General features: G+C 37.7%; 1 protein-coding gene across 3 annotated transcripts in view; it reads left to right on the forward strand.

Moving 5' to 3' along the window:
* Positions 1-24,930, forward strand: part of jar (Myosin heavy chain 95F jaguar) — a 562,711-nt gene that overhangs the window by 292,991 nt on the left and 244,790 nt on the right. For all 3 annotated transcript variants that reach the window (XM_067138002.2, XM_067138003.2, XM_067138005.2), the window contains 2 exons: positions 2,162-2,424; positions 3,628-3,777. In XM_067138002.2, coding sequence (XP_066994103.2) covers positions 2,162-2,424; positions 3,628-3,777 — 413 coding nt within the window. The remainder of the gene's footprint in view (positions 1-2,161; positions 2,425-3,627; positions 3,778-24,930) is intronic.

Below are 24,930 nucleotides of genomic sequence, written 5' to 3' on the forward strand. Positions count from 1 at the left end.
GGAAGAATTGTACACACAAATTAATGAAATGACCAACAAAATAAGAGAAAAAGGAGTCTGAAGTTTGCTGCACACATCCAGATTACTTCTTTCATCCAGGTCATGGTGCTCATATATTTTTAGTGTAATCCCAATAAATAATGACCTATCTGAACAAGGTCAAAAATATAAACATATGGTGGACAGAAGAACACTTATAAAGATGATTAATACAAACAGGGAGATCCAGAAACCAAAGAAACAGAAGCAGACCCTGATAGACTGACAGAGAGAGGCCAGAAGTCAGAACATGTAGAGATTTTGAGAGTAGAAGAGACAGGAAGCTGAAAAGTTTAAATTAAACATGGTCCATAGACATCCCAAGTGATATAATAATAATTCTGATAAAATATGAAATGCGGTGAACATAGAATATTGTGCAGTCTTTACCGGTATTTTTTCAGTAAATATACATCAATTAAACATAACACAAGTTACAGTATGTGTATAATTGTAAACAGTTTTTATATATTTATTATATTTTATTATATTTTTATATTCTAGGCTAGGTTATGTATTTAAGTTTGATCATATGTATATAGTTCATGTATTATAGGTTAGGCTAAGTCTTCCATAATCCTTCATGTGTTCAGTCATTCAGAAAATGTCTGGTTATTACTCAAGAGAAATTAGGTTAAGGTTACATCATGTTTATCATTTATAATTAGCTGTCCATGTTTTCCAAATCACTCAGGAAAACCCTCAGTGATGTGTATGCTGATGTAAGTGAGCTCTGGAATCATCATGTACCAACAACAGGTTGTATATTCTAAATGTTTGAAGATGTCTTTAGGTTATGTGCCTTAGCGGCAAACTTATTTCAAGGCAATTCTAGAAGAGGAACTTACCAAGACTTCCTAGTGTTATTATAGAATCCTTGAGGTTGTTGTTGTTGTTGTTGTTGTTGTTGTTGTTTGAGTCACCAGTCCATATACTGGTGTGATGCAGCTTCCACGCCACCCTATCCTGTGCTAACCTTTTCATTTCTACGTAACTGTTGCATCCTACATCTGCTCTAATCTGCTTGTCATATTCATACCTTGGTCTACCCCTACCGGTCTTACCACCTACACTTCCTTCAAAAACCAACTGAACAAGTCCTGGGTGTCTTAAGATGTGTCCTATCATTCTATCTCTTCTTCTCATCAAATTTAGCCAAATTGATCTCCTCTCACCAGTTCGATTCAGTATCTCTTCATTCGTGATTCAATCTATCCATCTCACCTTCAGCATTCTTCTGTAACACCACATTTTGAAAGCTTCTATTCTCTTTCTTTTTGAGCTAGTTATCGTCCATGTTTCACTTTCATACAATGCCACGCTCCACACGAAAGTCTTCAAAAACATCTTTCTAATTCCGATATCAATGTTTGAAGTGAGCAAATTTCTTTTCTTAAGAAAGCTCTTCCTTACTTGTGCTAGTCTGCATATCTGAGGTATCTTAAAATAATACTGTGTTGTAAGAAAGAATTATCTAGAATCCTAGCCAGTATATATATTATTGAGTTGTAGGCTACAGAGATGCAATTCAGTTGGTGATATCGTAGTTCAGCCGTTTTGATACTGCAATAATAGTGTATCAGTCAGGATCTATTGTATACCATAGGAGTGATGATGTGTTGTTGATACTGCTGCGGTAGATCAGTCGTGGTTTAGTGGAGTGACGTGTTGACAGTTGTGATGCAGTGAGCTATCATAGATCAGTTGTACAGTATTGATACTGCTTCAAAAATTAATTGTAAATTCTTGTTTATATATTTCAAGTGTTATTGTAATAGTTTTGAGTGAAAATAAATATACAGTATATAAGTGTAGTCAGTGATAGTAGTGGTGTTATATTTAACTACATCACTGTACCTACGTCAAACATTCTGTAATATTTATTATGGATATTCATGTTTTAATTTACATCTTTGTTCTTTCCTTTTTAAAAACAAATATGTTAGAATAACAGATACAACCTTTCCTCTTCTTAATATTTGGTACATCCTTCAGGTACTGTCAATTGAATATCTTTCAATTCTTCTGGAGTATTTAGCTATTATGAATGTTGACAGTGAGATCAAGTATCAAATTGTTTTAGTATAAAGCTTAATTTTTAAAATTTTATTTTATTTTTTAGCAAATCCTGTAATGGAGGCATTTGGCAATGCAAAGACAACTCGTAATAATAACAGTAGTCGGTTTGGCAAGTTCATGGAAGTACATTTTGATAATCGATGTCAGGTGGTAGGTGGCTACATCTCTCATTACTTGTTGGAGAAATCTCGTATTTGTATGCAAAGTTCTGAAGAGCGCAACTACCATGTGTTCTACCTCCTGTGTGCTGGTGCTCCAGAAGAGCTGCGCACCAAACTCAGCATCACCAAACCTGATGATTTTCGAGTGAGTTAGCACTACTGCCAATATTCAAGAAAAAGTTAACATTACTTCAGAAATATAACCTACATAGTTAGCTAAAATGGATTACTTACAAGTTAAGTCATGATTTAACAAACAGATGTAGCAAATAATGAATTATAAGTTATCAAGTTGAATTTGAAATTTTCAGTGTATCTTCATAATTATAGTTGTTTTCATTCACTGTAGGTACTGAATATCTTGACTACAAAAGTTTCTATTGTTATGAATAAAACACTGTTTCACACACCCACGCGCACACCCACACACACACAGTTATATTCAACCACACTCCACTAATTGCCATCTATTTTAAACGTCTCTGTCCTCCTCAGTCCTCCTCACAGTGGGTAGTTAGGCTCGCTGCTATTACCTAGACAGAGGTAATTCTGACTGACACACCTCACTTTCACTTGGTTCCACATGCTCAGTTGGTTCACACAGCAGCCATACGAGATAGGTTTGAACATAGAGCTGTTAACTGGTACAACACTTGACAACTGTTTCTTGGTTCAACTCCAAATGATTCTCGTAACTCACACATTCAACACAGTCAATTCAACTAACTCACAGACAATGTAATTGGTCCACACAGTGAACTACTTAATACTGACAACTAAACAGAAGGCATATAACAGCAACAGCTGAACACTTCTAACCAGCACTACACTACTCCTCACAACAATGACAGCTGACACTGCTCCAACTCTCCTTAACCCAACTGTTTCACACATTGACTCCATGTTGGTACACATACAGTACTCCAAGGCAGTACACACTCAGTACTCCAAGCCAGTACACACACAGTACTCCACTCTGTACTCCAACAACACTCCAACATGATGATACTCTGATACTCCATGAAATACATAGGATTCTATCCTACTTACATACATTCCCAGTGAGAAATTCTCCTCTAACAGGTGGATCAGTGGATTGTGTAGTCCTAGCTATCTGAGCACAAGGAAGTCCATATGTCTGAGATGTCCACAGATATTTCATAGCAACTGGTATCCTGGTTCTCAAGACCACTTGCTAGGGCTCTCAGCCATCGCTCATGATTCACAAACTAAAACATTACTGCAGTAACCCACACCTCGAACCACTGAAAGGTAGTTTAAGTTATGAAATATATATGATAGATACAGTTGGATACTTACTAAATTGTAACTGCTGTATTATTTTCAGTACCTAAAAAATGGCTGTACTCAGTACTTCACCAGCAATAAAACAGAGAAGAGTCTGAATAACAGCCAAAAAAGTCAGGATCAGCAGGCAAAAGGTGGCTTGAAAGATCCTTTACTGGATGATGTGGAAGACTTTCAAAGTATGGATCAGGTGAGTGGATTGAACAACTATTTACAAAAGTTTCAAAAAGACAAAATTTTGGTGTGTCTGGAAAATATTTCTTTCTTCCTATAATTGAGCATATAACAAAAACATGTCATACACTCTATTAATAAGACACACCTCAAAAAAGTTTTGCACCACTTGTATTTTTGGTGCTTGTGAAGAATGTATGCTCCAAGAGTTGTTGCATGGCAAATACACGCAGTCTAAGAACAGTTCAGAAGAGTGCGCTGTTATTGCAACCTGTGAACACAATTAAGGAAGAGCACATTTGTATCCTGTGCAATATGCAAACATGCCTCGATGAATCATTATCACTTTTGACTGTATGCGCATCAACAAGGGCTCTCTGTGAGGGCAATTGCTAGCCTGGTTGGTGTACACCATAGCGATGTTATCAGGACATACAGCCGCTAACATGTTGAAGATCATCCTCGCTTTGGTCAACAACAGCTGCTGACGACCATTACATGTGAATCCTGGCTTGGAAGAACCCAGCAGACACCGCAACAGAAGTGTGTAATGCTTTATGGCAGGCAACCAGTAGGGTTGTCTCTATGCAGGCAATCAGAAATCATCTCCAGAGGGACTACCTACACTAAAGATTTTCTTGGCGAGCACCTGCATGTACACTTCAACACCGTGGCGCCAGATATAGATGGGCAGAAGAGCTCTTGAACTGGACTCTGGAAGAATGGCGGCTGGTCCTCTGCACGGATGTGTGCTGAGTGTGCCTGACACTGGATAATTGTCAGAGGAGGGTTTGGAGGGAGTGAGGTAATGCCAGACAAGTCCTGTACGCCATCCCACATGCCCATCAAGGAGGCGGATCCATGATGTTTTTGGGAGGCATTAGGTATGGATGTCAGACACCACTCATCATTGAGGAGGGAAATATGACTGGTACACAATACCAGAACAGAATCCTCAGGCTCACTGATCAACCATACCAACAACATTTCAAAGACAGATTCATTCTGAAAGATGCCAACGCATGCCCGCACTACCATTCTTGTGAATCTCTTCTTCAGGGTGGCCCACATCCATTGGGTGGACTCTCCTGTGGTGTCTCCAGACATGAATCCCATTGAACATGTTTGGTATGCTGAAACAGGCAGTGCGATGATGAACGAGTCCACCTCTTACCTGGCTGATCTCCAGAGGGCTGCTGGCCAAGAATGGGACAGGATCGACCAGGACAGCCCCAACCACATTGTGGATAGCATGGCAGCATGCAATAACGAGTCTGATCATGCTTCACTGGATGGGGTGGAGTAACACCATACTGAGAGGCAGAATCAAATTCCCATATTCAATAAGCGGATGCATGTTGCTGAAGAATAGTATTTGTGTTGCACCTGCCATTGATTTTCCTTTACATTAATCGTGTTATGTTCAACATTTAATTTAATTTTGTGTGACTATTTCTAGCCGAGTTGCAGCCCTTGTTATGCCGACCCTCCGATGAGGGTGGGCGGCATCTGCCATATGTAGGTAACTGCGTGTTATTGTGGTGGAGGATAGTGTTATGTTTGGTGTGTGACCTGCAGGGATGTTGGGGACAGCACAAACACTCAGCCCCCAAGCCATTGGAATTAACCAATGAAGGTTAAAATCCCCGACCCGGCTGGGAATCGAACCTGGGACCCTCTGAACCGAAGGCCAGTACACTGACCATTCAGCCAACGAGTCGGACATGTTTGACATAAAGTGTGTATTTGTATCCCATACATTCTCTGGCGTCATCAGCAACCTAGGAACCTGAAACTCCAGGTGGTGCAAAACGATTAAAAAAAAAAAAAAAACTTTTTAAGGTGTATAACATATAATTTGGATGCAGTCTGATATAGTCGGACATATCTTTACAGAAAATATTTTAATAACTTCCCATTAAAAATTTGAAGTTAGGAATTGCTATGCAACAAAGAATGGAATATATTTCACAGTTCATTCTTCTGAAACACTAGAGGTATTAGGAAAGAAACCTATCTATCTTCAATTAACTTTAATCACAAATTTTTCAAAACAGTTTCCTCTTCCTTTGGTAGTCTCATTTGTACATCCAGAAATTGTCTGTTTGGCATCCAGTAAACTTTTTTTTTCTTTTCATATGGAAGTCGTAGAATACAGTCAAGTAAGATTGCTTAAAAATACAAATTTCAGAAAAGAATGCCGCATTTAAAGGAGATCATCATTATCATCATGATCTGGAACCAGCTCCAGTTTTCCAGGTGTGGTGAATGAACACTCTGCATATACTTCTGTTCATGTAGATGTCTTCTTCCGTAACCGGCTGCAAACCCAGACCTTGTCCAGCTAGATCATTTCTAATCTGATCGATCCATCTCTTCCTTGGCTGACCTCTGGATCTTTTGCCTTCGAGTTTCTTACAGTAAAATGAAAATGTTAAAGGTCCACCTTCTCAATACCATGAATGTTTATTGATATGAATATATATCACATCTAGAGAAGGTTGGTACTAGTTTCGACGCTCATTGTGCGTCATCATCAGCCAACAAATCAATTGAGCAAAATGCAACTTATCGAATAGCAATATATAACACATGATAGCACCTACAAGACAAATGTTAAACTATGACTAGTTGAAATATAAAACACATGACAGCAAATACAAGGATTAATGTTGAAAGCTAAATTGTCAAAAGTTAAAACAATGAAATCAAAACAGAGAAGGTAACAATAGTTAGGGTATGATACACGAGAAAGTAGTCCAGCTTGAGGTTTGTAGAACATAAGGCGTATCTATATACAACATTTAAATGCACCAACTAAGGCAAATTTTAAATATAACATTAAAATGATGAGGGTATGGTGCGTATAACCATCTAAAACATATGACAGCACCTATAAAGTCACTGTTAGATTATAACCAGTTGAAATGATGTGATGTGTCTGACTGTAAAACATAACATTTTTGAGAAGGTATCCCAGTTGTTGAGTCTTGATAAACAAGAGAATAGTCCAGCTTGAAGTGCATAAATAATAAGGCCTCATATGTTATCAGTGGGAAGAATAGTTTTGTTCTCTTAAGTTGCGGTAATTAACAGGCTTAATTCAGGTGGTTTTGAAGCCAACAATGTAGTCTTGTGAAGATCATAATTTGAATTAACGTCACGATTCCCAGTTCAGTATGGAAACGTGGAGACCTTGAGTAGCGTGATGGCATAGATGTTTACTGTAATCCCAGTTCAATACGGAACAAAATGAAGTTTCTAATTTCAATTCGAGTTCCTTCTCAAACCTTACTCTAGCTGTTCTTTGTGGGTCCATTCTTTTGAGATGAACAAACCATTTCAGCCTGGCTTCAACACAGATCTCACTAAGGAGTTTTTTTCACTTGGACAAAATGGCGTATCTTGTTGTTTCTTATTTTGTCCCCTCTTGCTTGCTGAATCATACTTCTTAACAACTTCATTTCCACTGCTTGTAATTTGATGATATTTCTGTTGGTTTGGGTGCAAGTTCCTAGACTGTATGTGGTAACTGGTACAAAGAAGCTCCTCTAGAGCTTAATTTTGATCTTAATGGAACTTGCTTATCGCAAAGAGGTTTTCTCACGAGATGATAAAACTGTGCTCCATTCTGTACTCTACTAGTGATATCTGCATATGGTTGACTATCTGTTGTTACTACACTGCCAAGATAACAGAACTGATGTACTTACTCCAAATTTGATCCATCTAGAGCGATGTTAGAATGGATGTTCTGTCGACTAACAGGCAACACTGCCATTTTGGACTTGCTCATCTTGAGACCAAATTACTTGAATATAGCATTCCAGTCATTCAGCTTCTGATGTACTTCAGCCTCACTATCACCCTCTATCACCACATCATTTGCAAAGGCAAGAACTTTAAACTCAGAGTTGTTGTTGAGTCTCTTAACTCTTTTCGTTATGTCATCCATTACAATGATGAATAATAGTAGCGATAGTGTGCTGCCTTGTTGTACTCCCTGCCTAGTCTCAAACCACTCCAAATATCCATCCCCTTCTTTGGACACAACTCTGGCAATGTTCATATAACATTTTGACTTTATTAATTAAAGAACATGGTATAGATCTATTCTCAAGGCATTCCCAGATTTTTTGTCTCTGTACACAGTCATAAGCCTTCTCAATAGCTCCATCCATCCATTATCTAAAGGCTAAGCCTTGTTGCTGCAGCCACATCCAACGGTCTTCAGCAGTCCTTTTCATCGTGACAAAGGAAGCAAAACCCAGTTGAGTGATTATGTTCCTAAGGTATGAGAGCTAGGAAAATAAAATTGACATCTTTTCCTTTTCCCCCAGTGTTTCTCCATGATCATCCTTACAGAAATTATCAGATCTGTTGTTAACCTATTCCTTCTAAAACCATACTGCTCCTTTCCAAGCTGTGGGTCAGTGATGGTTCTTAACCCATTCCCAGCATTAACTGCTTATAAGCGTCAAGGTAATTATTCGCAAGATGCTTATAAGCATCATAAAAGTTCATTTGTTTATTACAGATTGTGTCAACCGCTCATAAGCGTCAGAAGTTTATAGGTAATTCTGACATCCATTGGCCTTATTTTGCAACAAAGTACTACATTTTATTTCCATGGAATATCGTATTTTTTGTAGAATTCATGTAGTCGTGCACACGTTTCCCTTGTGGTCAGCAGTCAATGCAATATGGCGTCCGCGCTAAATACCCTGAGTTTAAACAAACAAAGTAATTTAGCAGCAATATTGAGCGAATGCTCTTGCTTTGCGATGAAAGTGAAGAAAAGAGAAAAATTATTCTTCCGAATCGAGTGGTGAATTCTACGATGACAGACGATGTGAAGAAATTGAAGACATTCAGACTGACTGGGTAATGTTTGGAAGGCCGCGCAACAGATTTGATTTTACTGGCAATAGTGGGATTCATGCTAACCTTGGGGATAATCCCGAACCATTGACAATATTTGAACATTTTCTTTGTTGGTGAAAAAATATATGAAGTAAAAAAAATAATACGCCACACATGAAAAATTAATGCTCAATTAAGGGGTTAATCTCTGTTCTATGATTTGTTCCATTATTTTGAGTCCATGAGATAGAAGAGTGATGATTCTGTATTTGCTGGGCTTTCGTCTGTCTCCTTTCTGAAATAGAGGGATGATGACTTATTTAGTCTAGTCTTTGGGTAGTTTTTCTTCTTTCCAAATGGTGTTTAGGACTCTAAACAACCTCTGCAATCCTTGCGTTCCAGCAGCCTTGACAATGTCAGCGCTTATCTCATCTATGCCTGTTGCCTTTGCTTTATTTATGTTCGTTAGGGCATTTTCCACTTCTATCCACATTATAGGAGGCTCCTCATTTTCAATATTTTCTTTTGCCGTGGTCTCCTGCTGTTTGATATTTAAATTTTCACCATTATATAATTTTTCAAAACGTTGTCCCATCTCATCTCTTATCTCTTTGCCATTCCAAGTGATGTTTGGATCTTCTTTCTCCATCTCCTTTCTTTATTCCTTCACAGTTGCTTTTCTTGCTTCTCAGCACTTGATATAAGAGTTTCTTGTTGTTCTTCCTGTCCTCTTCTAGTTTCTGTGCAAATTCAGTCCAGGTTTTCTCTTTCTCATTAGAAATGATTCATTTCACTTTAAGCTTCAGATGTTGATACAGCTGACAGAGTTCTTGTAACTTCTCTTCATTTCTTCCTACACCTTTTATTGCTGTTCGGACAGTTTCTTTCAACCAGGGGGTTTCTTTCTCTGCTACTTGTTTTGCTGACAATATTGACTGCAGTGTCCACCAGGGTTTTCTTAAATCAAAGCCATTTTTCTTCAGCTGTTCCCACTTCACATTTGGGCAGTTTGTCCCTAATTTTCATCTGGTATTCGGAACTCAACTCTGGTTTTTCAAATTCCTAAACTTTTATCTTGGGATTACACCTGGTATTTATCTTTTTTACCATGATGTTTCCTAAGGTCATTACTAGCTACCTATGGTCACTACCTAAACTTTCTTCTGGCAGCAATTTCACATTTCCAATACAGTAGAATTCCGCTATAGCGAGTACGGCATATAACGAGAACTCTGTTATAGCGACGCGTTTTTCTGTCCCTTCAAAATTCCAGTATTAAACTGTGTATCTTCCTTCGGTTACAGCGAGAACCCTATGACTGGTGCATCCGTTATTACAAGCGATTTTTTCCGTTACCGATATTTATGTTCCCCAGCGATGATATTGCATGCCATCGATTTCCTTCGGCATCGTTTCCTCGCTATGTGTACTAGCGATTTCTCTCGTCGACATTCGAAGGCGATGTCGGAGTCGATTAGTAAGAACCGTCGACAGCTGTTCCATAAAGAAAATTCGAAATGAAAGAGAACATATTTTCGTAATAAATGCGTAAATAACGTGTCTGATAACGGTTATTAACTCGTTAAAAATAAAGGCTGACTAAACGACCGCTTAATTTTGAGGCTAAATACTGCAATTAAGTAAGAATGGGATACACCTCGAGATATGCCAGAGTGCTTAATTGATTTCAGAGGTTAGTTCATATTTTGCCGCGTCTGGTTAAATTACGGAAAGGCTGTTATGAAAATTTATAGCGAGAAAAGTATAATTTCTCTACTGGCGCTTGAAGTGTGTTTTCATACGTATAGTATGGTTAAGTTATGATACGTGACGCTGTTTGAATAAGAAAACTGAAACGTTTGCAACAAAATGAGATCGATCATCTTCGGTACGGTACAGTTTTCTCACTTTGTGCATTTGCGAGCTCTCTCGTTCACATTCAAAGGCGATGTTGGAGTTGATTAGTAATACCCATCGACTGCTGTTCTCTAAAGAAAATTCGAAATGAAACAGGATAACATGTTTTCGTAATAAATGTGTAAATAACGTGGCCGATAGCAGTTGTTAACTCGTTAAAAATAAAGACTGAAGTAAACGATATCTTAATTTTAATGTTATATACGGAAATTAAGTAAGAATGTGATACACCTCAAGATATGGCAGAGTACATTACTGATTTCAGAGGATATTTCATATCTTCTCGCGTCTAGTTACGGTACGGTTATTTACATGTAAATTTTTCGCGAGGAGGTTATTTCTCTACATGCGTTTCAAATATGTTTTCATGATAGGCTAGCTAGGGTTGCCAGATTTCCGGATGGCAAATAAGGAACAGTCGCTCGATTCCAGATGGCAAATAAGGAACACTTCAATTTCCTTGCCATATAGCGCTAAATTAAGACACCATAGCGATAATTAAGAGAAAATACCAGGGATATATTAACAAGTAAATACCGTTAATAATATAACAGCGTCAGCATGAAATATGTAGGTACTTATTAAAAACTAATAGTGTGTTAGTCTTTACATTGAAATTAACATTTCACAAGTACTTGTCGTTTGAAGAAGCAATTTGTAACAGTTTCTTACTCAACAAAACTTTCTTGAGAAATTCCTTACAATTGTCATCATAGTTGAAGTACACAAGAAGTTCATTTTTATTGTATCTGCCTGAGCATCTGTTTCTGTCATCTCTCCATTTTATTGCGATTACTGAAAATACTCTTTCAGTATATGCATTCGATGGAGATTTACTTTAGACAAACGAAAGTACCATCAAAATGTTCTTCAGTTTTTCTAGACCAATTAAACCACTGAATGGAGGAGACTACATGCCCGCTAGTACCGCTAGAACACTGCCAGAAGCGCTGTTCTCAACTGTGATGGCTGATCATTGGTCAGGTCAGAATACAGAATATTTTGACCATAACCGCGCACTTTTGATACTATACTATTGTCTAAACCGTGATATTTAAAAAAACGGAACATTGGGCGTACGGTTTAAAGGGTGCACCGTACGCGGAACAAAATGAGAAAAAACCGTATTGTTCCGGGCAATACCGTACATCTGGCAACCCTAGGCTACATATACGGTTAGGTTAGGTGACGCTGTTTGAACCGCGCTGCTTCTTTTCACACGCGCACAGAAGTCGTAGACAATAAACGACCGCCTCTTTACTACACATCGCCAGCCGCGACAACCGGTTGTACAGAGCCTGCGTGTTTCTCAAATCTGCAGAATGGCATCAAAGCATGCGACCCTTCGAATTCTTAGAAAAGCCATGGCTACTCAGTGCAGAGTCATAACGCATCTATTGTACTTGTAAAATTAAGGTTTATAGACGGCAGGAATATTTTCGTGATGGATAGTCGTATGGTAAAGATACGTGGAAAAGGTATTGCCGGCAAATTTTCAACGGGTTCTAGTCGATATTATGATGCCAATTTTAAGTTTATGTTTATTAAACACTCGGAAATGTAGAATAATTGTGCAGGCGCAAGAAAGTACGGCTAGGCCTAACTAAAGCCAATATTTGGCGTTAGCGTGAAGACAAAGAGCTAAAAAAAGAAGTGCGTACTGTACAAACAACGCATTCCTTGGTACGCAACTAGGACGCTTTAAAGAAGTCGAAGATGAAATTGTGAGGTATGTGCACGAAAAACGCAAGGGCGGAATGGCCATACCGTGGCGCAATAAACTCGTTCGTTGACTTTCAACGTACGCGATTAGGCCTATACATCGCTAGCCGCTGAATTTGGCCGAACCCGACAAGCGAGACGTGCGTGTAGCGGCAGTCGGTTATATCTGACGCTGCGTAAAAGTAACAGTTTTATAGACAGCAAGAATAATTTCCTGATGGATCGTCGTACTGTAGAGACGCATGGAATAGGTATTGCCGGAAAACCAGTTATCTTCGGCATTATGATGCCAATGTTAAGTCAGTGGTCCTTAAACCCGCGGAAAAAAAGAATAATTGTGCAGCCGCAAAAGAAAAAGAAAAAAAACGGCGTGGCAAAAGTCAATGTTCGGCGTCTAAAAATAATCTAAAAATGCGTAGGCCTACTGTACAACAAGGCATTCATATGATTTTACAAACTTTTTTTTGAGCCTGATTAAAATTTTTTGAAGGAAAAAGTGGGGTTCATCTTGGATTCGGAGAAATACGGTACTATATTTTTTTCAGAATGAAATTAAACATACACTTTCACATAGTATCGGATTACGAAAAATAACAAACAAGTAAGCCGTAGTGTGGATATCATCTGCGGAAACGCAAGTTTTGAACAACCTGATTGCCATTTCATACCGATTTTAAAGTGCATGAAGGGTTTTCCGGCTTTTGTACAAAAATCGGATATAACGATAATCCGTTATAGCGAGTACACTCTTCCCGGTTATGCATTCTCGCTATAACGGACTTCTACTGTAAATGTTCCAGCATCTTTGTCTGCAATGACACATAGTCAATAAGAGATTTCTGCTCTCCATTCCAGCTGTACCTTATGATCTTATGGCTCAGCTGCTTTTTGAACCAGGTGTTCTTGATTATTAGGTTGTTTCATATGCAGAAGTCAAGCAGACATTCACCCTCATGGTTCCTCTTTCCATATCCATGAAGAATGATCACTGCCTCATACCCTGTACTTGCAGTTCCCACCTGAGCACTTTGGTCTCCCATAACAAGAGTTTGACGTGATCCTCTAATTCTTGAAGAAAGTTGCCTTTCTCTTCTGGACTACACCCAGTCTGTGGAGCATAAACCTGAAAAATGGTCAGGGTGCATTTTGTTGATTTTCTGTTGTAACTTAATCATTCATTCATTAACATATTCTACATCGGCCACAGCATCGATGTTCTTGCTGAATATGTATGCCAAACCATTCCTTGTTTCCTTCTTATTTCCATGCCAGAAGAGTTTGTAATCTTTCCGCAGCAATTTACGGTATTTCCTTTCCCTTTCCACTTTGTTTTGCTCAGTCCATGGGCCTCAGTCTTTCTTTTTTTCCATGAGATCTACAAGCTCGTCACATTTATCAGTCAGGGTTATGGTATTTAATGTTGCTATTTTGAATTTTTTTTTCTGTCCAGGAATTTTCTTCTTTGACAAATTCCATTTAACTTCAGGCTTATCACCGTTATCCTTACCAGAATAGGAAGTGGTCTATGTCTTGGCTTTTGTTTACATCCGAGGTTCATTTTAGTGTTGAAAGCGATTTGACAGTTTTCTTCCCTTGCTGGCTTGTTGGGCCTAACACAATGTGAGGTTTTCCTGTTAGGGATAACTCCCTTAGCCTTTGAAGTCCTCTATCTGATCTGCAAGGCAGAAGTGTTGTGATAAATTTTTGTGTCATTTCCTACACACAGGTTTCATCAAACCTGCTAAGAGAAAACTCCTCTGTCCACAGCCATTGGTTCTCCCTTGCCTGGTTTGGTACTGGCCACCAGACTCTCAGCCAGATAGTCACAGATAGTACCGTCTACTGTCACATATGGTAGCAGGATGGTATTGAATAAAAATTATATAGTTATATGACATATATTTGAAACATTTTTGATAATAAAATTTTTGAATTTAAATGAAGTCATTTTCTATATATTATCATTTATAGACAAATAAAATATTTTATCTGAGAATTCATTCCATAACTAAACCATATCTTATAGGGTGGCATGAGAAATGAGCCACTATTTTGTTTAACACAAATTTTATTGTGAAAACAATCTCAAACAAGCATATACTACAATAAACAGTGCATTGTAGAAAATTGCTCTAACTCAGCACATGCTCAATATTGTCACCATTTTGATTTCTAACCTCATTCAAGCAAATACTGATGTTAGCGATTACCCTCTGGCACATGTCTTCCATGATTTCACTGTTAGCTTGAAGAATTGGTCTTCTGAACTCCATTAGATTTTGCAGATGTTTTCCTTTAGGTACCCATGAAGAAAAAGAGTCACATGGGTTGCGATCTGGACTATTGGATGGACAAATTGTCCATCCCTAAAACAAACTGGAAACCTGTGCGAAATGACCCGCATGTTGAAATGTTTGTGTAAAATATCCAGCACAGTGTTTGCAGTAAACAACCTTACTCTATGTTATGTGAAACATTGCATATTGAAGGGCAACACAGTAGCAAGAAGCTGTGGAACAAATTTGTTTGTTACACTGTCCAAATGAAAATATTTCTCATCAGAAAACCAGACATTGTTAAGAGTTTGTTGATCGTCAGATCTCAACCCATGTGACTTTTTTTCTTCGGGGGTACCTAAAGGAAAACATCTGCAAGATCTAATGGAGTTCAAAAGACTTATTCTTCAAGCTAACAGTGAAATCATGGAAGACATATGCCATAGGGTAATCGCTAACATCAGTATTTGCTTGAATAAAGTTAGAAATCAAAATGTGTTCATCACTGAGGTTATGCACAGAGGTCATCTTGTATGGGGCACATATGGAGCTTGATTTCTATAGGTACCAACAAATTTTTCAGGAAATTAGAAAATTGAACTACCATAACAGTAATTGTAATTTTCTTCTAAAAGTAATGTGACCCAATTCTGTATTCATTTCTTGACTCTCATACCAAATTTATGTGTTTAACACAGAGCACCAGACGATATTTTTAAATCTTCTTGTTGGACCATGCTTTTTTTCTGTGTTAATCTCTTCTCAAATGTAAAAAACTGTTGGCTAAAATGTAAATATGCATAAATGGAATTAATAGCTTTTTCTGAAAATATTCGTAGCCATGGTCCCGATGTCAAAATATTCTGCTGGGACCAGCGGTCCCACGTAGCAGTCTGAGTAAATTTCCCTCACATTTATAGGAAATGCTTTCATTTAAGATATTTTCAGGTCATTCTATTTCATAAATTGGCAAGACAGCACCTGCGCTTATATAAGTTCAGGAAGCAGTGGAATGTGTTAGGAACAAATGTGCTTTTTTGTAAAACTTGATTTATATTTTTACAGTAATGAACAAAATCCTTACCTGGTAACATTCTCTTTGCCATTTTCCTTGCTATTCTCTTGGAATGCCCAGACATTTTTATGATCACGATAGCAGTAGCAAAATAGCTCTATATACCTGCCATACACAGAAAAACACAGTCAGACGCCTTCGAATGAGGGAGACTCGTTCAATCTGTATTCTATTAGCTCTATCTAAAATCTAGAATATATATTGTCCATACACAAATGTCTGAGTACCTTCAAACCCATAATCTCCTTAATCCTTTCCAGTCCAGTTTCTGACAAATCCATAGTACAACTACAAACTTACTCAATGTGACTGAGGATGTTCAACAAGCAAATTACTATACTACTATTTATATTATTTTTATTATCATTAATAATAATTTTAGGGGCTGCCTGGCCGAGGCGGTAAAGGCGTGCTCGGTTCGCCCGGAAGGTCGTGGGTTCGAATTCCCATCAGGAAGTCATAAAATATAAGAAACGAGATTTCCACTTCCAGAGGTGCACATGGCCCTCAGGTTCACTCAGCCTACACCAAAAATGAGTACCAGGTTAATTCCTGGGAACAAAGGTGGCCGGGCGTAGCTAACTACTCTACCCCATCAAGTGACGAGGTCACGGATAGTGGAAGCCTTTACCTTGCACCCCTCCGAGGGCCTCCATGGCCTGTACGGAGATGACTTTGCTAATAATAATTTTACAATCATGTAAATCTAAGATAAAATTCTAGAAAGAATTGAATTGTATTAAGTCCACCTATTCAATACAAATTATTGCCATTACATTCCTTACATAAAATTTACAGTTGAATCTGAAACAGAGAGATCTTTAAATTTTATAGATCTTAAAATCAGGAGAAGTGACAACCATCTAAATTTCAAAATCTTCAGAAAACCCACCCAGACAGCTAAAACGATTAGACAGGATTCGCTGCATCCCGGCTCTCACAAAAAGGCTTCTTTTTATAATATGATATATAGAACCTTGAACATCCCCATGTTCAAGAAAGCTTACAAGAGAGAAATTAACACCATCCATACCATAGCATGCCTTAATGGGTTTAATAGCAATTTTGTTGAGATAATTCTTAATTAGATAAAAAATAAACCCACTACCACACTTAAAAAACAAACAAAAGAGAAGACTGACTTTGTCACCTTCACGTTCAACAGTAATAATCTGTACCAAATCTCGAACATTTTTAGAAAACAGAACCTCAACGTCTCTTTTAGAACTAATAACATTACTTCAAACCTTTTATATAATACGAATACTCATCAAATCCAATAAACATTTTCAATCAGGGGCCTAAAAGTTGCAGTGTAACCAGTGTGATGCTAGTTACGTTGGACAGACTAGGAGGAATTTTCCCATCCACTACAAGGAACATTTTAACGCAGCTAAATACAGGAGATTTTTCGCTATGAGTGAACACATAACAGATTACAATCACTCATTCCCCACCATAGATAAAGATTTAGATATCCTACATATAACTAAAAAGGGAACTTTATTAAACATTTTAGAAAATATTTACATAAACCTCAATCAAAAATCTAATCCCATCTATAATCTTAATGAAATTCAAGAAAAAATTAACATTCTGGTTGACACAATAATTGAAAAAGATCTGAAGCAATGTACAATTAAGTCTGTTGCAACACGCATTACAGGTCCGTCCTCCCATCCTTCTACTCGCTCTCCCTCCCCTCACCTGCTGTTTCCCCTAACCAGCCACAGTCTGAGAGTAGTCCCAAGTCAGTGTAAAGGTCAACACCAACCCAACTTGAATAATACAAGCACAGGCCTGGAGGAAAGAGGAAGTGAGTAATGTTTGTGACTCTTCTTATTAACTTTTATTTCAACCTTATATTTTTTCCTTCTCACACTCAACTGTTTGGTTTCACTTTTAGATCCTAGTTACATTCTTATTCTCCATAAAGATGTGTATGGATTTCAAAATTTCACTCTGTTCCAGAAGTGTGACATTGAGATAGCATTTGACAGTCTTCATAATTCTAAAGTATTCCTCCAGCCAATCAATAGTTATGGTAAACATGGTTGTACCCATACCTGTTACAACTAGATTCATCTTGCAACAAGATTGAAGCGATGAACATTTCTAAACATGGATTTTTGTTGCAATTGCTGATTTTATTTTATCTCATTTAAGTTTTTTACGTATCATTGTTTTTTAAATGTTTTTCAGCTTTGTGTATTTGAAGCTGAAGATGATCTCTACGTTAGGCTGAAACATGTCCTACTATGCAGCTTTTTAGATAGATCATTTATTAAATGGCAATAATTTGTATTGAGTAGATGGACTTAATAAAATAAAATTCTTTTTAGTATTTTATCCTAAATATTTAAAGTCAATACGGAACTGAAATGAAGTTCATTACTTGTAATATGTATGTTCACTGGGGGAATTTTCTTTCAGTTTTAACATATTTTGATTGTGTTAGAGTAACTTTATTTAGTACTAGCTGATGTATCCTTGCTTCGCTACGGAATTCTACATTGTATATAGAATTCTAGGTTAGGTAGTATACACGTTGTGAGCAAGATTGTATTAAATTGCATAGCACTTAACATTACTCTAGAAACGCGACGGGGAAGTAACCAAACGTCTTTACTCATATGAGGACTGCTTTAGGGAATTTTTATTGTAACGGTAGCCTCCTTGTCTACCATCAGTCACAATCAGATTGGGGATTTTTCATTATAATGGCAGACACTCACTCTCCACCTGCCTTTTTGCATCCTCAGAAAGACCGTCGTAGTAGTTTTCCCAAATGAAATGAACAAGGATCATTACAATGACGTCAGTAGGAATGGCGCGATTAAAAACTATGCTTTCATATGAAATACTCAATCAAATGAAAAACCACACATTTTCTAACGTTTAATGAACAGTACTACACTGCCGATCTAACAGTCCAAAGTTCCAGAGCTGGAATGACCAAGCCGCAGACAGCCGTGATCCGTGAACACACTTCGTCTTATTTCGGCCAGGTGGGGGTGTCGAATAGTGGAGACTCCCAGGGCAAAAACTATGCCCTTTTACTGATCTATTTCCTAGCAGTACTCGATGAGCCAGAAAATCTCAGTTCACTACACAGGCGGCGGAAAAATCTATCCGACTTGGGGTAAATTTTACCTCCAAGCCAGAGGAGAAACCCCTTCTTCATGCTAATTTGGAGTAAAATGAATATAGAATTTAATAAAAGTGAAGAGGAAGAAGCTTTTCTTCAGAAACGGCTCTTTTCAGGGTTGAATTTTGAGTTAGTGAATTGTGGTGCTATAATTTGGAATAGGCCTAAATTGTAATTCTAGACCAGGTCATACTACTACTACTGCTACTGCTGCTGCTGCTGCTACTACTGCTGCTACTACTGCTGCTACTACTACTACTACTACTACTACTACTACTACTACTGAGTCTCTGCCTTAAGTATGCGCACTGCTCATTCAGACCAGCACGTCAGAGTAGGGATTGAATAGCTGGAATACTATGATGAACCAGTCTGTTACATACTGGCAGTATCAGAAAATGCATGAACCAGAGGAATGGCATGCTGAAGAAGAAAGTTTTGCAACTCCCCAGCTATTTCCTGCCAATATTCAGTCAGGCTATTATACTCAGTACGTAGCAGTAATCCCATCGATCTGAGTTGAGCGGCAGCATAAGAGACACAGAACATCACAACAAACAATGGTCAATGTAACGTTATTGTTGATCAATGTTATACGCTTTCAATATTGTAGGCCTTCACATTTAGTTTTCTTCCGACTCTGAAATAACACTCTTATCATAGTCAGTATGGTAAAACTGAATAAAACGTAAATGGTCGGAAATTGTATTCTCTATAACTTTTGTTATGTAGTACCTTCGATAGGACCAATAACATAGGTATTTAAAAATTAAATGTTAGGCGTCTTCCCCTAAACTAAAATTTCATCCGGGGTGAATGAAATTGGTTATAACTTAGACTGTAGTTTCTTATTCCCTGACTCTATACACCGACTTTCATTAATTTCTGTTTACCCATTTTCTCATGGCTCGGTGTTGTTATGGACTTGGCAACAAAAATACAAATTCATGAATATCTGTGTTATCATGCCGGTACGGTAACAATGTATGACATAAATAATTGGCAATTTAATTCTATATAACTTTCGTCACATAGTATTTATTGATAGGATCACTAATAATATAAATATTTGAGAATTTAATTTTAGGCCTTCCCCTAAACTACCATTTCACTCAGCGTGAGTAAAATTATTTATAGCCTAGATTGTAGCAGCTCATCCCCGACTTGTTACTATGGACATGACCGATACAGAAATACCATTCCTTTCAAATTCTGAGCAATGTACAGAAAAAACTTATTTTATACTAGCAAATGTACCCGTGCTTCGCTACGGTATTCTACATTGTATTTGAATATCGAAGTAAATACTGTACATGCAGTAAATAAGATTGTTGTAAAATTGCATGTCTCTTAGCATTATCCAAGAAACAGCATGGGGAGGTCCCCATACGCTGTTTCCAATGTAAAGTGTTTGTTACAGATTTGTTATATAATGGCAGGCTCACTTGCCTACTGCCATTCACAATCGAGTTGGGAAGTTTACATTATAATTGCAGGCCCCATTGCCTACTGCACGGTCGCAATTGATTTGGGGAGTTTTCGGTACAATGGCAGCCCCCCCTTCCTACTTCCGGACAGATAACAGTTGAGGAGTTTCTATTATAATGGCAGGCAACTATCTTACTATCAGTCGAAATTGAGTTGTTCACCTATCATTATAATGTCAGGCGCCTTTTCCTACTATCAGCCAGCTTACTGCCAGTCACACCAAGTTGGTGAGTTTCCATGAAAATAGCAGGCCACTATGCCTAATGCCGGTCACATTTTAGATGAGGACATTTGTTTATAATTGCGGGCATCCTTGCCTACTGCCAAATGCAATCGGGTAGGGGAGTTTTAAACAAAACTGCATGCTCCCTTGCCTTCTGCAAGTCAAATCGAGAAGTGAACTACAATGATAGACCTTCCTTACTAATGCCAGTTACACAGGAGTTGGAGAAGGACCCCATTCCTAATGCCAGTTAAAGTCGGTGTGAGGAGTACTGATTATAATAGCAGACACACCCTTTCTCGATCGCTACAAATCGACATCAGTGAATATATATAGATCGACATACGAAAGTATAATAGAGAAATGGGAAAGTTAATATCCACCTTTACAATACAATATATTACGTGAAGGTTTACATTTAAAACATCACGTTTATTTACATTTGGTACCGGTTTTGACAATGTTTGATGTCATCATCAGCCAGGACAACTATACAAAGATATATTACATTAATTGTGACTCCTACAGTAATATTACATTAATAGTATTGAATATAAACATGAATATAATTAAAAAGTATATACATATATAACCTGACAGTCAGTACGATAAAATATTGTTTTTTATAAGGTGTACACCTTAGTATTTTAGTTAAAAAAGGAAAAAGTAATGAAAGTGAAGTATAATAATCAGCTTTTAGTGACATATTTGTCTGTTGAACAGTAGGGTTATGTAAAAGGGATACAGATACGACAAAAAGTCATAAGACCAACGTTGTAGATCATTCCAAATTGAACGGAGATTGTGCAATACGTTATGTAATAGGACTTTTTGAAGGTCTGCACCATCATTAAAATTGCCTTCATATTTCGATATTCTTCGGAGATAAAAAGTGAAAAATTTAAAGACCTTGGAAGTTTTCCGTCCATTACAGGCTAAAACTTATAATTTTGTCAAATTTCAATTTTCTTTTTCGTCTGGCAGATTATGCTGCAATCTGGATTTTGGGTGAGGAGAGTAAAAATTAGGACTTTCAGGAAACTAAACCAAAAAAATGTGCAGATGGTCATTATTACCCCTTAAACGGGTAGCTGTGCGAAAATTTTGCCCAAATAGTCAATGTAGAAGCAAACAGTCATTACGATTTTATTTATATAGATAGATAAGGAATCTGCTCCACGTACAACATCTTTTGGGCTATATCCGCTGGACTTAACCTGCAAAACTGACCATTCATGATATCTCCCTTATTAATCCTCCTGATGAAAAAATGCACATGAAGAAAAAAGGTTTAGAGATGGAATTCCATCACTTTGGTCGATTTCCAGTCAGGTTGGTCTTGTACTGTATATATTGTGGAAGAGTAAAATCACCATTTTGGTTCCCTATAAACCACCAGTCCATTCTGGGAACATGAAATGTTATTGACCTTTAAAACCTACCTTTGGACAGGTGGATGCTAAAAATAAAGTTTGGTTTGAATATCTGCAGTAGTTTTCAAGTTGTAAGAAGTACGCTTTATATGCACCCGCTCTTGAGTTAAGTCCGATGGGACTTGTACCGAAAAACAGTCCGTTAATGATATCTCCCTTATAAATCCTCGTATCGAAATGATGCACATAAAAAAGGGTTTAGAAATGAATTTCCATTAAGTTTGGTTGTGTATATTTTGTGGGAGTGCAAAATCACGGTTTTGGTTTCATAAAAACCCCCAATCAGTTCAGGGATTTATAAACAATATTTGCCCTAAAACCTACCCAAGGACAGGTGGATTCTAAATATGAAGTTTGGTGAAAATATATCCAGTAGATTCTAGCACTCATGTACATACGGAGTAATTAAGGAAGAAAATAATACAGTTAAGAAAGTTGAAATTAATAGAAAATGGATTATAACTGAGGACAGCCAGATAACGACAAAGATGTAAATGCCAACTGAATATATTGAAAAATCAAATGCCCCTCAATAAATTATACTGTTGTGAGTTATGGATATAATAAAGCGGTAACAGAGGAGAAATTTAGGCGCAGTGATTCTTAGGTAAACAGATAAGAAGATGACTAACGGTGTTATTACTTAATCTATTCAAGGACGGTTATAACCTCTAATGATATTCCACCAATATCCCGCAGATAGGCCGATTAACGCCTCTCTTGCCTTCTACCCAAGGAATAACCACGAATTTGAAAGCATGATGAGGAAAATGGCAATACGTTACTTCCCTGCTGGCAAGGAGTCAGAGACATTGCCATGGTAAGCTGTAGGTTCGTTGTCGGTCTGTCGGTCACTCAATGCAGAGCATGATACCTGCAGATATAGTAAATTTCTCCATCATGTGAAGAGTAAGGTAAATTTTGAACATAACAAAAGTTGTTTATAATGAAGGGACATTTCACGTACGGTCCACGGAGTTTACAGAAAATCAATAGTATAAGAGAAAATGAAGGAAAACCAGCCCCCGTCTATTCAAAGATTTTAAAATGATATGCATATCGAAACCTTCCCCGGGATGAGTATACTCTAAATATGAAGTTTGGTTGGGATCTATCCAGCCGTTTCAACGTGATGGTGGAACAGACAAACAGACAAACAGACACGAAAAGTGAAAACCACCGATTCAGTCTTGAGTTGACCTAAAATGGATAAATATCTGAAAAAGTGGCAAAACAAAAGAAATTACAGACAGCGGACCCCCTACAACTTTATTTATACCGGGCGAGTTGGCCGTGCGCGTAGAGGCGCGCGGCTGTGAGCTTGCATCCGGGAGATAGTAGGTTCGAATCCCACTATCGGCAGCCCTGAAGATGGTTTTCCGTGGTTTCCCATTTTCACACCAGGCAAATGCTGGGGCTGTACCTTAATTAAGGCCACGGCCGATTCCTTCCAACTCCTAGGCCTTTCCTATCCCATCGTCGCCATAAGACCTATCTGAGTCGGTGCGACGTAAAGCCCCTAGCAAAAAAAAAAAAAAAAAAAAAAAAAAAAAAAAAAAAAAAAAAAAAAACTTTATTTATATAGATATATAGACTAGCTGATGTACCCGTGCTTCACCACGGAATTCTACATTGTAGGCCTATACAGAATTGTAGGTTAGGTAGTGGACACATTGTGAGCAACACTGTAATAAATTGCATAGCTATTAACGTTAACCTAGAAACGCAACAGAGAAATCACCAAACGTCTTTTCTCATATGAAGACTGGGTTATGGAATTATCATTGTAATGGTTGTCCTACTTGCCTACCATCATTCACAATCAGGTTGGGGAATTTCATTATAATGGCAGACACTCGCTCTCCACCTGCCTGTTAACTTCCTCAGAAAGACTGTCTTAGTGGTTTTCCCAACAGAAATGAACATAGGTCATTACATTGACGTCAGTAGGAATGGTGCGAGTAAAAGGAATGCTTTCACAAGTGAAAAACCACACACTTTCTCACTTTAAACAAACAGTGCTACGCTGCCGATGTAACAGTCCAAAGTTCCAGAGCTGGAATGACCAGGCCGCAGACAGCCGTGATATGTCAACACTCTTCTTATTTTTTTGGGGAGGGGCCGAAATACCACTCTTATCGTAGTCGATAGGTTAAAGTGAATAAAACATAAATGGTCGGAAATTGTATTCTTTATAACTTTTGGTATGTAGTACTTTTCGATTGGGCCAGTATTAACATAGGTATTTTAAAAATAAATTTTAGGCACCTTCCTTTAAACTACAATTTCATCCAGGGTAGATAAATTTGTTCAGAACTTAGACTTTAGTTTCTTATTCCCTGACGCTATATACCAATTTTCATTAAATTCTGTTTTCCCATTTTCTCGTGGTTCGGCGTTGACATGGACTTAGCAACAAAAATACAATTTTTTAAATATCTGTGTTATCAAAGACGGTACAGTAACAATGTATGACATAAATGATCAGAAATTTAATTCTATATAACTTTAGTTATGTAGTATTTATTGATAGGACCACTAATAATATAGATATTTGAGAATAACATTTTAGACCTTCCTCTAAACTACCATTTCACTCAGCGTGAGTAAAATTATTTATAGCCTAGATTGTAGCGGCTCATTCCCCGACTTCACATACCATTTTTCATTAAATTCTCTTCAGCCGTTTTCTTGTGATGCGTGTACACACATACAGACAGACAGACAGACAGACAGACAGACAGACAGACAGACAGACAGACAGACAGACAGACAGACAGACAGACAGACAGACAGACAGACATTACGGAAAAGTAAAAAGTGTATTTCCTTGTTACTATGGACATGACTGATGCAGAAATACCTTTTTGAAATTCTGAGCAATATACAGACTAAACTCTTGTTTTATATATATATAGATTAATTACAATAGCATGAATAATCATTCTAATGCACAATAATTCCTTTAGTGTAAGAGAACCCTAATGGCCTTAACTACTTCAATAAAGACATTTATTTATCTAT

The sequence above is a fragment of the Anabrus simplex genome, chromosome 1 (assembly GCF_040414725.1).
Source record: "Anabrus simplex isolate iqAnaSimp1 chromosome 1, ASM4041472v1, whole genome shotgun sequence".
NCBI classification, from domain to species: Eukaryota; Metazoa; Arthropoda; class Insecta; order Orthoptera; family Tettigoniidae; genus Anabrus; species Anabrus simplex.